This window comes from Grus americana, chromosome 1, assembly GCF_028858705.1.
Source record: "Grus americana isolate bGruAme1 chromosome 1, bGruAme1.mat, whole genome shotgun sequence".
NCBI lineage: Eukaryota > Metazoa > Chordata > Aves > Gruiformes > Gruidae > Grus > Grus americana.
In genome coordinates, this window is record NC_072852.1 from 142916256 (window position 1) to 142928511 (window position 12256).

General features: G+C 39.2%; 1 protein-coding gene across 1 annotated transcript in view; it reads right to left on the reverse strand.

Moving 5' to 3' along the window:
- Window positions 1-594: 594 nt before the first annotated feature.
- The window catches only part of CD99 (CD99 molecule (Xg blood group)), a 35031-nt gene continuing 23369 nt past the window's right edge, over window positions 595-12256 (reverse strand). The window contains exons 5-11 of the mRNA XM_054843429.1: window positions 11909-11950; window positions 11718-11759; window positions 10093-10167; window positions 8746-8787; window positions 8105-8215; window positions 7296-7349; window positions 595-5284 (exon numbers count right to left, since the gene is read on the reverse strand). Coding sequence (XP_054699404.1) covers window positions 5259-5284; window positions 7296-7349; window positions 8105-8215; window positions 8746-8787; window positions 10093-10167; window positions 11718-11759; window positions 11909-11950 — 392 coding nt within the window. The 3' untranslated portion in view covers window positions 595-5258. The remainder of the gene's footprint in view (window positions 5285-7295; window positions 7350-8104; window positions 8216-8745; window positions 8788-10092; window positions 10168-11717; window positions 11760-11908; window positions 11951-12256) is intronic.

Genomic DNA, 12256 nt, shown 5'->3' on the forward strand with positions numbered 1-12256 from the left:
ATCAGCACCCGGCGCCAGTAAGGAGACTGGGAGACCGGCGTGCGTCCTGCCTTTTGCTGGGGGGTAAGCTGCAGGCACTTTTGTCAGCGCTGTTTTGACTAGGGCAGCAAATACTCTGCTACCATGAATGGCCGATCCGTACGCTGGTGGTGTTGCTGGGTGACCCAGTCTGATGTGGGGCACAGGCTGGCCCCAAGTGCGTTTCTGTTGAGTTACCTAGAAAATACGATACCGTGTGTGCACTGAAATTCATGTTTTTATGCTAACTACAAAAAAACTGATGCAAGAACATAAACTGGACTGATAAAACCTGGTGATACTGGATCTTCAAGAGGCTTGATGTTCAAATAGGTCAGCTTCTCTTCCACTTCCTCCCCATTTGAACCAGTAAAATCTTTTCTAACTGCCTGGCTTATGGTATCACACAGCTTAACTATTTTTAAGCTAGTAATAGAAGCTCTAAAGCTCAATTTATGTATCATCATTCCCCTTGTCAGGGCCAATTGCTCAATCTCAGAGGAGTTAAGGACATTTAGGTTTAAGAGGTGACTTTGTCAGTCAGTGAAAACAAGAACTATACCATGACACGAGCAATTCCACAAGTCCACTGTTTATTTTTTTCCAGTATAACAAAAGCAAGCACAGAAGTGCTAATCTTCGTATCAGTGATGAATTTGCCTGAGGGGAACAGGAAAGTTAGCAGGGCTGTGTACTAGTCCCAGGCAAGTCCAAACAGTTCACAAACATTTGCTAGCTGTACTTCAAAACAGTTGTTCTTCTAAGTGAAGTCTTCCCAAAATGCTTTATCTCGCCTGTCTGCTGACCCTACTTCATTGGGATATTGAAAATTCCTAAATTGTTTGAAGATGTTGCACCCCTTGTCTAGTTCCTCTGAAGCCAGCTATCGCTCTGTCTAGCTAACTCAAAACAACGTAAAGGCGGCACAGGAAGGGCAAACTGACGGAGTGGACCTAGCATTGGAGTTAGGATGTCTTGAATACTTATCCCGCTTCTGTTCTTGGGACATTGCAGGAACTTCTAAATCTCAGCCCCCTCTGTCAAAGACATGCAAGTGATTGCCCAAGATATCGAGTAAACAATATTACATATTAAAAAACAAATGTAAGGCCTTACACATGACCATAAATTGCAGTTTTATCTCTTTGAGAAATCATCGACTCTTTTTTTTTTCAATTTAAAGGGGAAACAAAGTTCTGCCTAGTATTTGTCTGACAAGGTGGATGCCTTGCCTATTTTTTTTTACTGCTTTCAAGAAAAAAAATAAATATTTAAGAGATAGCAAACGGGTGCAGAAACGGAGCCAGTGCATTTCTCTATCCTCTACACCATATACTTTTAACCGATCAGGCCTCTTTTAGATGAGACAAGCTAAAAGAGAAGAGGACAGTCACAACTCACCACAGTTACAGCCCCATCCTTCCTGTGGACAGAAGTAAGACACTGCTGTCTTTGGAGCGGGTGACCTGCTGTGTGAGTCTATCGCAGATGAAAGAACCAAATTATACACTAGAACTACTGGGGGAAGCCACTAACATCCTACAGTATTCATCTTTTGTCATAAAAATGGAAGTATTTTAATTAAAATACTGAAACATCTGGTAATATAGGACACTAATTTAAATATAAGCCAAATACACAAGTGAATCAGCGGTACAATTTCTCGGCAATGGAAGAATGCAATTACTACACGCTACCTAAAACTTCAATGTTTTTTCATAAGCAGATGGAGGAACATGCATTTTAGTATTTTATCCTTGTGGTTTTTAAGTACTCTAAATGCAGGGGTTTGAAAAAACTGCATTTTTTCTCCATTCAAATCCTTTTCCTGTTCATAATCATCTCTTCACTTTCTCTCATATTGCTTTTATATCTGCGTAACAGAAAAGAGCAAAAAGAAAATAATTTTTTCAGTTTATGAAAAGGTTAGTTTCATAATCTTGTCAAGTGAAAAATACACAGAGAATAGTACAGTTTAGATAGTGGCCTAAAAGAATTAGTGAGAAAAATACCAAAATGCACAACTGGGAGTGTCATTCAGCCCAAGGCACACTGAAAGCTGGGCGCATTAAAAAGTTTTCCTTTGCATTCAAAATTTGGCAGAGGTATTGAAACGAGCATGAATAGGAGCTACAGTAAAAAGCTGCCAAATTTTACGCTTAAGAATCGCCTGCTTTCATTTCCACAGCCTGATGAATTCATTTGGATAAGTTTAGATAAGTATTTGGAATGGACATCACATTTGAAAACCACCAAAATATTTTTCAAGCAGTCCTTTTCACTGATAGCTAGGATGAACTAAAGTGCCACCTCCGCTCCCTTGTAGAAGCTAAAGGGACATGGTACTCTACAAGATTCTGCTTTGCTTTTTCCTTCCTAGTACTGAAGGTAACTCCTGCTCCTCAAAGGAGGTAGACTGGAGAAAAAAAAAAACAGAGCTGAAGAGAGTGTGCTGCAGGAACAGGGCAGAGCTCTTCCTTGCCGCCCATTTAAACTCAGCTTAATGGTGAAGGTACCTCACTAGGAGTGAATTTGTAGTTTGGGCTTGGAAAGGACAGTAATTTTTCATTCCACTGCACAGTCTGATCAAAAATGGCATGGAAACTAGAACATTAATTCCCAAATTGGGATCCGAAAGTCGCCGACAGCCCGTGAGGCCACAATGGGCAGCAGCTGATCCGCGGGAGATGACCATAAAAATACTTCAGCAGGGTGGTGAATAATTTTTAACTGATCACGTTTCTGGTCCCAGCATAAGTGAGAACTAAAGAATTAGGATATTTAGTTACGCAAAGCAGGAGCAGTTGAGGTAGGAAGGCACAAGATCAAAGTCTCAATGGGTAGCGAGGCAAACAGCAACGCAGTAATTCATACCCCAATAACTAAACAATAAGCGAACTGCTATGTTTTATCCACAGATACGCAACAGAAACCCATAAATTGGCAGTTTCTTGCTCTCTACAGAAGAACAGCCTGAAATTTCAAGCCTTCTCTTTAACTTTTTCCTCCTAGGTGGCAGCGGCCAGTCTTTCTTCTTAACCCAAACCCCATTGAGTTTGCCCATGCTAAGCTGTGCATATTTTCAGTAGGTTCTGTGTTACCAAATCCATGTGTTCTTCTTCAAAGTCCTTCACAGAGACAGATGTCTTCTCTGCACTTCACACTGATAAGCACTCTGTGAAAGCAGCTCACAGCTTTGTTGCTACTGGCCAACTTCCTTCTAAAATGATTTAAATGTCTGTAAGAAATAACCCTGAATTGCTGATGGAGTAGGAAGACAAACTCCCTTTGAAGACTGTTTCCCTGGTAAAGCACCAAATTTTTTGTATTTCTAGAGCTACTAAGAAGGTAAATACATAAACATTGCCTTTTTTTTTAATTTATTTTTAGAAAAATCACAATATTGATAGGATGTTTTAATAAGTAATGTCTAGGTTTGCAAAAGCTGAAGAAGGATTCAAGAGTCTGGTTAGCTAAAAGCTAGTTTGAGCTTCCCCTGCCATTCTATCCCTAACAAACACTGGCTTATTTCTGTTTTCTCTACAATTGGCATTGACATGAGATACCTGTTTATTCATGCAGGTAAGCAGTACATTTCATTTCTTTGTATTTACATAGATCAAATGTTTATATAAAAATCAGTTTTCCACCCTCCAACACACTGAAAGGTTTTAGCACTTTTATACTAAAAGCAGAAGTGGGGCAAAGAGAAGTTTACAAATTAATTCCGTAACAAAATACTAAAATCTATGTAAAGCTTTGTTGCAAGCTAAGAAACATGTACATGAAATTCTTAAATGAATTATCCTTGGCATACATTCATATTTGAATGCACAGATATATTTACATGTTTAATATCCAAATGCATAAAATGTCATCTTTCTGTAGAACTTTGCCAGGTGGCTGCAGCACATTAGTAAGACACATACTGTAAAACTGCATGAAAATTGGAAACAATTAGAATGAAAGCCAACAGAACTGGTCAGACCATTCCTTCCAGACAGAACTTGTTATTATTCCAGACTTAGTCCTTTGACTGTTATGAGTTGCACAGTTTTCTGTGTTTCCACAGATCCTTGAAACCTTCCTGTGGCTTTCAAGAGCCACAGCAAAGCTCACCAGTGCTTTCAGTTGAGAATGCAATCATAGGTCCTCATCCCGATGGCAGTCCTTCACAAGTCCAAAAGCATTCTTCACACGTATGCTATTTATACTGTTCAATGGATGCTTGTGGAGTGAGGCTAGGTTGTACTGGTCAGACTTGCCATCATGTATTTTTGAATTGTAGTACTGTTTCTGTCTTTTAAGTGCGTAAGATAAGCCTCCTGAATTCAAACTATCACATTATTTTCTGTTACGTTTTTGGTTCTGGAAGTCTGAAGATGTTAATCCCCACTCCACAATACTTCATCCACAACTGTTCAGACAACTGCCAAACGTCAATCTCACCAGATGTACAAAATCTTATTATGGTTCTGATTTGCAAATGAGGCTTTTCCACATCTGACCAGCTCAGTACTTGCTAGGCAGGAAGGGCCAGAAAGGATGAAGGGTCTCTGTGCACTAGTTTGGGTGTTCTGAATCTGTACCAGACAGATGCAACAAAAAAAAAAAAAAAAAGCAAAAACAAAACTGAATTTTTGTCTCTCGGATGCTCAAGAATAAGTATCCCTTCCCTGGTGGCTGACCCAGGCAGCTACGCAGATTGTATCAGCAGTACCCACGCCCAGAGCCATTATCCACACACAGTGAGCCATTTGCTTTCAGATGCCCACACCACACACTAAGTTGTTTGGTTGGTACGCTCACTGCGTACAGGATATTAAAAAAATGTTTGCACTGCCTGAAAGCAATGGTGTAACAAAACATTAATTGCTTATTGTTTTTGGAGAGGTAAGGAAAAAGTTAAACCATACTGAATGCACTGGAGACACACCCATTTGTCACAGGAGTACAGGAGAGAATGTAAAGGCACAACATACTTTTACACTCCTGTCATTAAGGCCATACATTGGTGTGCAACAACGCTTCACAGGGCTAACCATACAGAAGTACTCAGGTCTAAGTCACACTCCTAGAGGTGTTTCACACAAGAACTGTTTTCTCATGCAACTTCAGACTCTGCGTTTTTTATTATGTGGGGGTTTTTTTTGTTTCCTTTTTTTTTTTTTTTCAGGCAGAATGCAGGCTCTCTGTCCAGTTTCAATGGTCTGTTCTTCTTCATGGGTTTTTTTTTAAATTTAGTTCTCCAGAAGTGTGCGCTGAACTAAAAAGTGAAAAACAACTCAAGATTAGTACAGTAAGTTAGTATACATTTTAAGTTATGTATTACTATGTAACAGTACATACAGACAACAGACTTTTTCAGTAAGCATTTGAAACTGTGGGATAAATTCAGGTAAGCAGAGGCTTGATTCTGTGTAGCCAATACCCTGCCTACCAAAGGATATCACATTCCAGATTTCTCACTCAAATAACCACATCCTACTAGATCCATGTAGCTCTCTACACTTGCAGTACAACACCGCATGCAGCTGCAGACTTGCAGTTTTGCAGATGCAAAAATGAAATGGAGTACAGTCTGCGCAGCTGATGGAAAAAGCAGGTCATTGAAAGAAAGTGCTAGGCTAGGTTATCTACATTTTCAGGAAGTCAAAGATAAGTCTCCATAAAACTTTCAGAATGCAAACCTGTTCTGCCTTGCCATCTGACCTGACTGAATGCAAGACTGCTTCTAACTAGAAGCCACGTAGGTACATCAATACTGTATTACCAAAAGCAGAGCTAATGTCTGCTGACTCCCAGAACTTAGATCACGAGCAGCACCATGCTGACCATGGTTGCCCTGTTTGTTGGCTCAAAACATGCTCATGCCTGCAAAATATAACAGAGGTATGAAATTCGGGATTTAACATGACACCAATATGTAGGCAGGAGTAATCATTTATGATAACATCCCAGGTTTGACTTTATCAGTAAAATAAAGTATGCATCATCTGATGCATTTCACACTTGAGTTCTGATGAATCTTGGCCAAAATTTTAGCCTATCCTGATTTTAACTCATATGTTAACTGTCTTTGGTGGAGGTCTTTGAATAATACTGCGTGCTTCACTAATGCATAGCTGAATTGAGGATATCTGCCTATCTCCAGTCCTGACTTCAACAGCCAGTCACAAGAAAATGTTTTCTCCTTCAGAGTTTTATATATTTAACAGCTTAAAGGAAAAATGTTTATAAATAGGATCATAAGCCAGATGGAAGTTTTTAGCAAACTGATGAAATACCTGAAAGAAACAAGGTGGTGGGTTGGTTTTTTTTTTGTTAAATTATAAAAAACCAGAACTAGTTCTGCGGGGTTAGATTGAGCTCACAGAAGAGTATATTGCAAATTTATACTGCTTTGAGATTTTAGTATTCAGTTTCAGTTGGGTGTTTCAAAGACACCCAACAAATTTCAGCATGAGAGTGTACTGCTTCTTCCTTTGTTGACCAGGCACAAGGGCTAGACAGCCAAGTTTTCATCTATACTGTTTCCTCCAGATCTGTCTATGGTTTTCCTGGAAATAATCACCTGTTCCATTGACCAAGTACCCAAGACAACCACACCCGGAAGGGTGAGGTTGTTAGGGTTTTTGTTGCTTTAAAAGAGATCCTTCTGCAGCTGTCACCATTGCAGAAAGATGTGTTATTTGATGATTCTTTCATACAAGAATCATTCTGTATTCACAACAAATGTTTTAGCTACAACAACATGCTCATAAGTTCAGTTCTCCTTGCCTACAATGCAGTTTCATCTCTGCCCAAACACTATTAACAATTTTTAAGATGCATTCTTGCAGAAGTCTATATGGGTTTACAATAAAAAAAGGTATCAGATTCCAATCAGACACAATATAGACCAATAAAATGCCTGTCAGCTAATTGCAGTTATGTATCACACTGAAGGAGCAGGCCTGTGTTTTCATAATTGTCTGTAGTAATACTTTTGCAGAGAAAATTCAATTCTTTACTTTCTTTAAGCTCCTGTATTTCAAGGACTCCTCAAGGCAATAAACCAATCTGTTCAAAGCATAAAAAACTAGAGAAGAGTGGCCATAGAACTGAATCAAGATTTCAATTCTGGTAAGTTAGTTGCCATGGTAGTTACAAACATTTTTTTTTGAAACAAAACAGAACAGTGCAAGTAATTTTCTCCACTATGTTAGATGTCAAAAAAGTGCATTTAATAGGATCCCCACCAAAAAGTCGATCTTCCATCTAGATTCTTCTCTTACCAGGTGGCTCAGATTGCGCTCCCCGATGGCTATCCATATTCACATTCTCTTCATCTGTTGGGAAACAAAGACGTTTAGCATTGAATTTCTCTTATCTTCGAAGTTGTTGATTAATACAGATAATTTGAGAGAAGAAACAGCACTGAAGAATCTGGGCTACTGATAGTAGTACAGTGGTGTCTGGCTGGATTGCTGCTCTGTCATCTCCCTTCACCAACCAGTCAGAAAGACTAGAAAGGACAAAACCAAAGTTTCTGCCCCACCTATCACCCACAGTACTCCCCAAGTTCTCTGATCCAAATTATATCTTATTTAGGTGGAAAGGAAATGGATAGCAAGCAATAGACGACTGCAGAAGAAAGAATCATTTTGGGATGAACATCCGAGTAGTTGTCAGAAACCTAATATGTAGGCAAGCACTTTGTGAAGACACAAAGGCAAGATTTACAAAATTGGAATGACAAGGTATTTTCCAGCATGAAAATAGTCTCCAATCCCCTCATTCTGCTCATTTTTCCTTAAAGAAATGTTTTCTTGCAGTCTGTCCTGCTTACCCTTTAGAAGGAAGTGCTTTTATTTTAAGAAATGCAAAGCCTTAAGTCTGTCTGCTTCTGAAAATCTAAATTTTAGGCGAGGCATTGTTCAGACACCGTGTCTTAAAGGACTAGTAAGAGAGGTTACTCCTTGTGAACACAAATTCACTCTGCTATTAAAACTATGTTATGCATAAGATCAATTTCTAGCGCTCATATAAATACAAAACTGCAGCTTTTTAGACAGTAGAAAACAATCTAATTTAGAATTCTTACCGCTTTGTTTGAAACAGAGTTTCTTCTTCTGGTAAGCAATGAAACTAGAAACTGCTCCAATTACAGTAGCAACCACAGCACTTACAATTCCAGCTATTGCTCCCTGATTAGCTGAAAAAAGAGGTTTGTTTACAATTTTCAGAATCGAAAGCAATGTCAAACTTGTATTGTCTCAAAGTAAACCCTGTGAACACTTCCAAAAAACAATAAACTGAAATTATTACATGAAACTGTAATAATCAACTCTTTCTGTCTTTGCAAATAATGAAAAGCAAATCCTCTAATTTTATAACCTTCAATTTCATAGCAATGCCTATTGTTAAACAAATTAAGCATGCCTGTTGTAAGTTCCACTAATTAAAAAAGCTACCCTTTCATAGCCAAATCTAAGTTGTATGCATGCAATTACTGCACCAGCTTCTCTGAGACTTTAACACTTTTGAATTATTCTCAACACAGACATTTTAAAGAATTATGAAAGCAGAGCTTGAAAGTAAGAATTCTAGATCCCACAAAAGTTCTTAAGCTGAAACCCACTACCAGCAGCAACCATTCTAGGAGAATATTAGCAACACGGAAAAAACCAGAAAACAAGCTTCAGACAGGCAGACACCATCATACACATAAATTTATGCATTTACCCTCAGATTCGTCAGCATTATTTGGACCTGGACCCTTTCGTTCTGTAAAAATGAGCAAAAGGTTTAGGTTTTACATGTCTAAAGAACAGTCATATCATAACTGACAACTTTTTTGTCAATTAATCATGCAAAATTACAAGCCACCTACTATATCTGTACAGTGCTAAGCTCTCTGCACTCAAACTATTTTCAAAGCACAGGTCATATGATGCCAACTTCAGCCTTGGGTGCTCCACACTTCTACAAAATGAGCACAGCACACCTGTGAAATCTGGTTTAATCAACTTGCCCACTACCACTGAATACTCAGTGGAGAGGAACAGCACATCATTTCAGGGTGATGTTCCACTGTATTTCCATGGAACCAACTATCTTTTCCTAAAATCCCAGCCTCATTTACTAAATATTTTTGCAATTATCTTAGCAAACAAGACAGAAGTTCTGTAAACGCTATCCTTATTTGGCACTATGCGACTTGCACCACTGAAGCAGGAACCTGTGCAGATGAAAACACCAGACAAGTGTCAACAGATGCTTCTTGCCCCTGCCAATTTTCAAGTTACTGCCCCAAAGGAACCTTGGAAGGTGAAAGCTTTGCAAAAAATTAGCATCAGTAATCTCTGTCTGGGACAACTCTCTGAACAAGTCAGTAACCAGCAGCACGTCTCAACATCACATCAGGATACCTAACCTAACTCTGACCTAGAAACAGTGACGTTGCAGTAATGCACACAGGGATGACTAACCCCATCCTAACGATGGCCATTACTGCAGCTTGGTCCCAATGACCACCTCTGTACTGAGCTGTGCTGTAACAATCAGCCACGGCAGATTACTCAAAACAAGTTTGTTCTTCATACTGCTCAGAGTAGATATAACCTACATCATTCGGAAGTCTGAGGATCAATTCCTCCTGTGGGATAGATGAGATCTTTGAAAGCACAAGATGGACCCTCTTCTGGCCCACCCTTGGGCTTCCTAATGACAAGAACTAAAAGAAACTGAGAGTATGTCACAGATCTGAAAATAACACCTGAATGCCTTTAAGAACTATATTCATGGTGAATTTTGAAATAAGTTCCACATCCACATCGCAGTTTTAAAACTCATCTTTCTTAGAATAACAGTGTCAATCATTGAAGGTTCCTAGACCAGTTTTACCTCTTAATTATGTGGAGTTTTTTGGCAGAGAACACATTGCTTTTGAACTTGAAGGTCTGCTCTTATGTTTCTTATACCAGAACCAAAGATGTTACAAGTTAGACCATGTTAACCAGCTTGTGAGCAAGCTTTTATCAAAAGCTTAGGTAGCCATAGGATAAATATGAAGCACAACCTATATCTTACCATTGCCACCACTACTATCGCCACCTCCTCCTTTTGGTAAACTGCCATCGAAAAGATCCGAATCATCAAGGTTGCCTATAAAAAAATAAAAATAATATTATCTTACATGTTTTAAGTTCAGTGAAAAGACACTTCAAGGCACATAATGACATGGAAGTTTTCTCTAGATCATTCAGCCAAGTTTGTGGTGGTTTCAGGCTCAGCGTCATAGTCGCAACATGTTTGTGTTTCGAAAGCCCTCCCAATCTCAAGTCCCTTCGGCTCGGCACTGTACAGTTTGATAGCAGCACTGCTGCCTCTGGACTTCCTGAACCACTGAGGGACGTCAGTGTCCAAGAGCAGGTAGTACTGCACAAGTCACAGGCTAAGCAAGCAAGAAGCTCTGTAAGCTACTTCAGTGGAACAGCCCGTCTCACTGTCCTGTTAAAGCAGAGAAAGGACATGGACAGGAAAGGACTTTCTTTTCAAGGCTGCAGCTGTGAATGTTTCTTCAGTTGGCCTTCTAAGTCACAACCAATCTTTTGAACCTGTATAACACAGCAGCTAGAGGAAAAAAGAAAAAACAAAAAAAAAGAAAAAAATAAAGGTGAAAAAAGAAAAAAATAAAGGTGAAAAAAGAAAAAAAAAAAAAAGAAGAAAAGAAAGAAAAAGTTCAACATGCCAGAGTCCAGTTGCTACAGTATTTGCCTGACAATGGGAAGATCCAAATGTAATTCCCTCATCTGATTTACTGCAGGACATTGAGCCAATCCCTCTCCATTTCCACTGGACCCTACCTCATCCGGCTTGAGTTCTCCTCCTTCCCTCTGCTGCCAAACAAATCTTTGGTTTATGCAAAGCAAATCTGTTTCAAGCAGCAAAACTAAAAGCATTGCTTCAGAGGATGTTTTAGATGGGTGGCAAAAGCACTGTACTGAGGCATACAAGACCAGAATTCAAATATCTGCTGCAAATTAGGCAGGAGAAGGAACAAGATCCCGGGCTTGCATTTCAGGTAAAGACTCTTTACCACCATATTCCTGGATAATGGCATCTTCACAGCCGCATCCATCTGAATCTGTTCTGTTCTGAGTTAGGCAAAGACAGAGAAGACCTCTAAAGCACAACAGGCAGGGAAGGACATGTATTTTAAGCCTACCTTTCAAACACAGAAGAACTTAATTTCTTAACTGGGGCCTTTGAAAGAAAATCTAAAAAAATAACCCTTTAACTTTGAGCTTTACCTTCAATTTAGGTGCTTCAAGAATATAGTTCACAGGTAGTTCCTAGTGACTTTTTAGCATGACTAGCAGGGGTTCAGTTTGTAAAGATGAAAGGACTCAATCCAATACACAGGTGCTCCACCATAGGCAGCCAAGAACAGAACTGCCCCAAGCACGCACATCCCATCCTTCCTCCTCCCCACACCATCCAGCTTTTAAGTGAACAAAAGCGACTCAACAGGTTTGTTATGGAATTTCAAGACTGCTGCAAAGCTTATTTGCAAGACAATTTTTCCTCAACTGTCAGTGTTTATCCAGTGCAACATCTGACATACAAAGCAGCCAATTAACAAGGTATAATTATTTTAAGTTTGAGATAGTAAAACCATGTCACAATTCACGAGTTTGTGCTAGAAGCCTTACCAGTGTCTTTAGGATGTGCAGGTGGACCTTGCTTGGGGTTATCTGCACACAAAAGAGAGAATTAGGGAAAAAAAAAGAAAGAGAAAAGGTTAAGAGATCAAAAGCAGATTACAACACAGTAACTTTAAAAGGGACTAGGAAAGATTAACAAATACTCTTTTACTGTTCAGAAATTCTTAGGTCAGTCTTACCAGTGTCTCTGGGATTTGCAGGTGGAGCTGGCTTGGGGTCATCTGTAGACAAATAATAATAAAGTGACCAAAGGTACTAGTGTGAAGAGACCAAAAGCAGAGCATACAGTGACCTTGAAAGACTATCTTCCCGTGTCATTTTCCTTTCCTTTCATTAGCTAATGCTGTATTTGTTTGGTTATTTTAGGTTAAACACTGTACTTCAATGCAATGTTTCTGCTACATTAGCCTGTATGTTAGACCCTTGCTATAACTGAACGTATACAGAAGAACTCATTAAGTATTAGGCAGCATTTTAGTTTGCAGATCTGATTTCAAATGCTGAACTTCTTTAAATATCCTTGATGT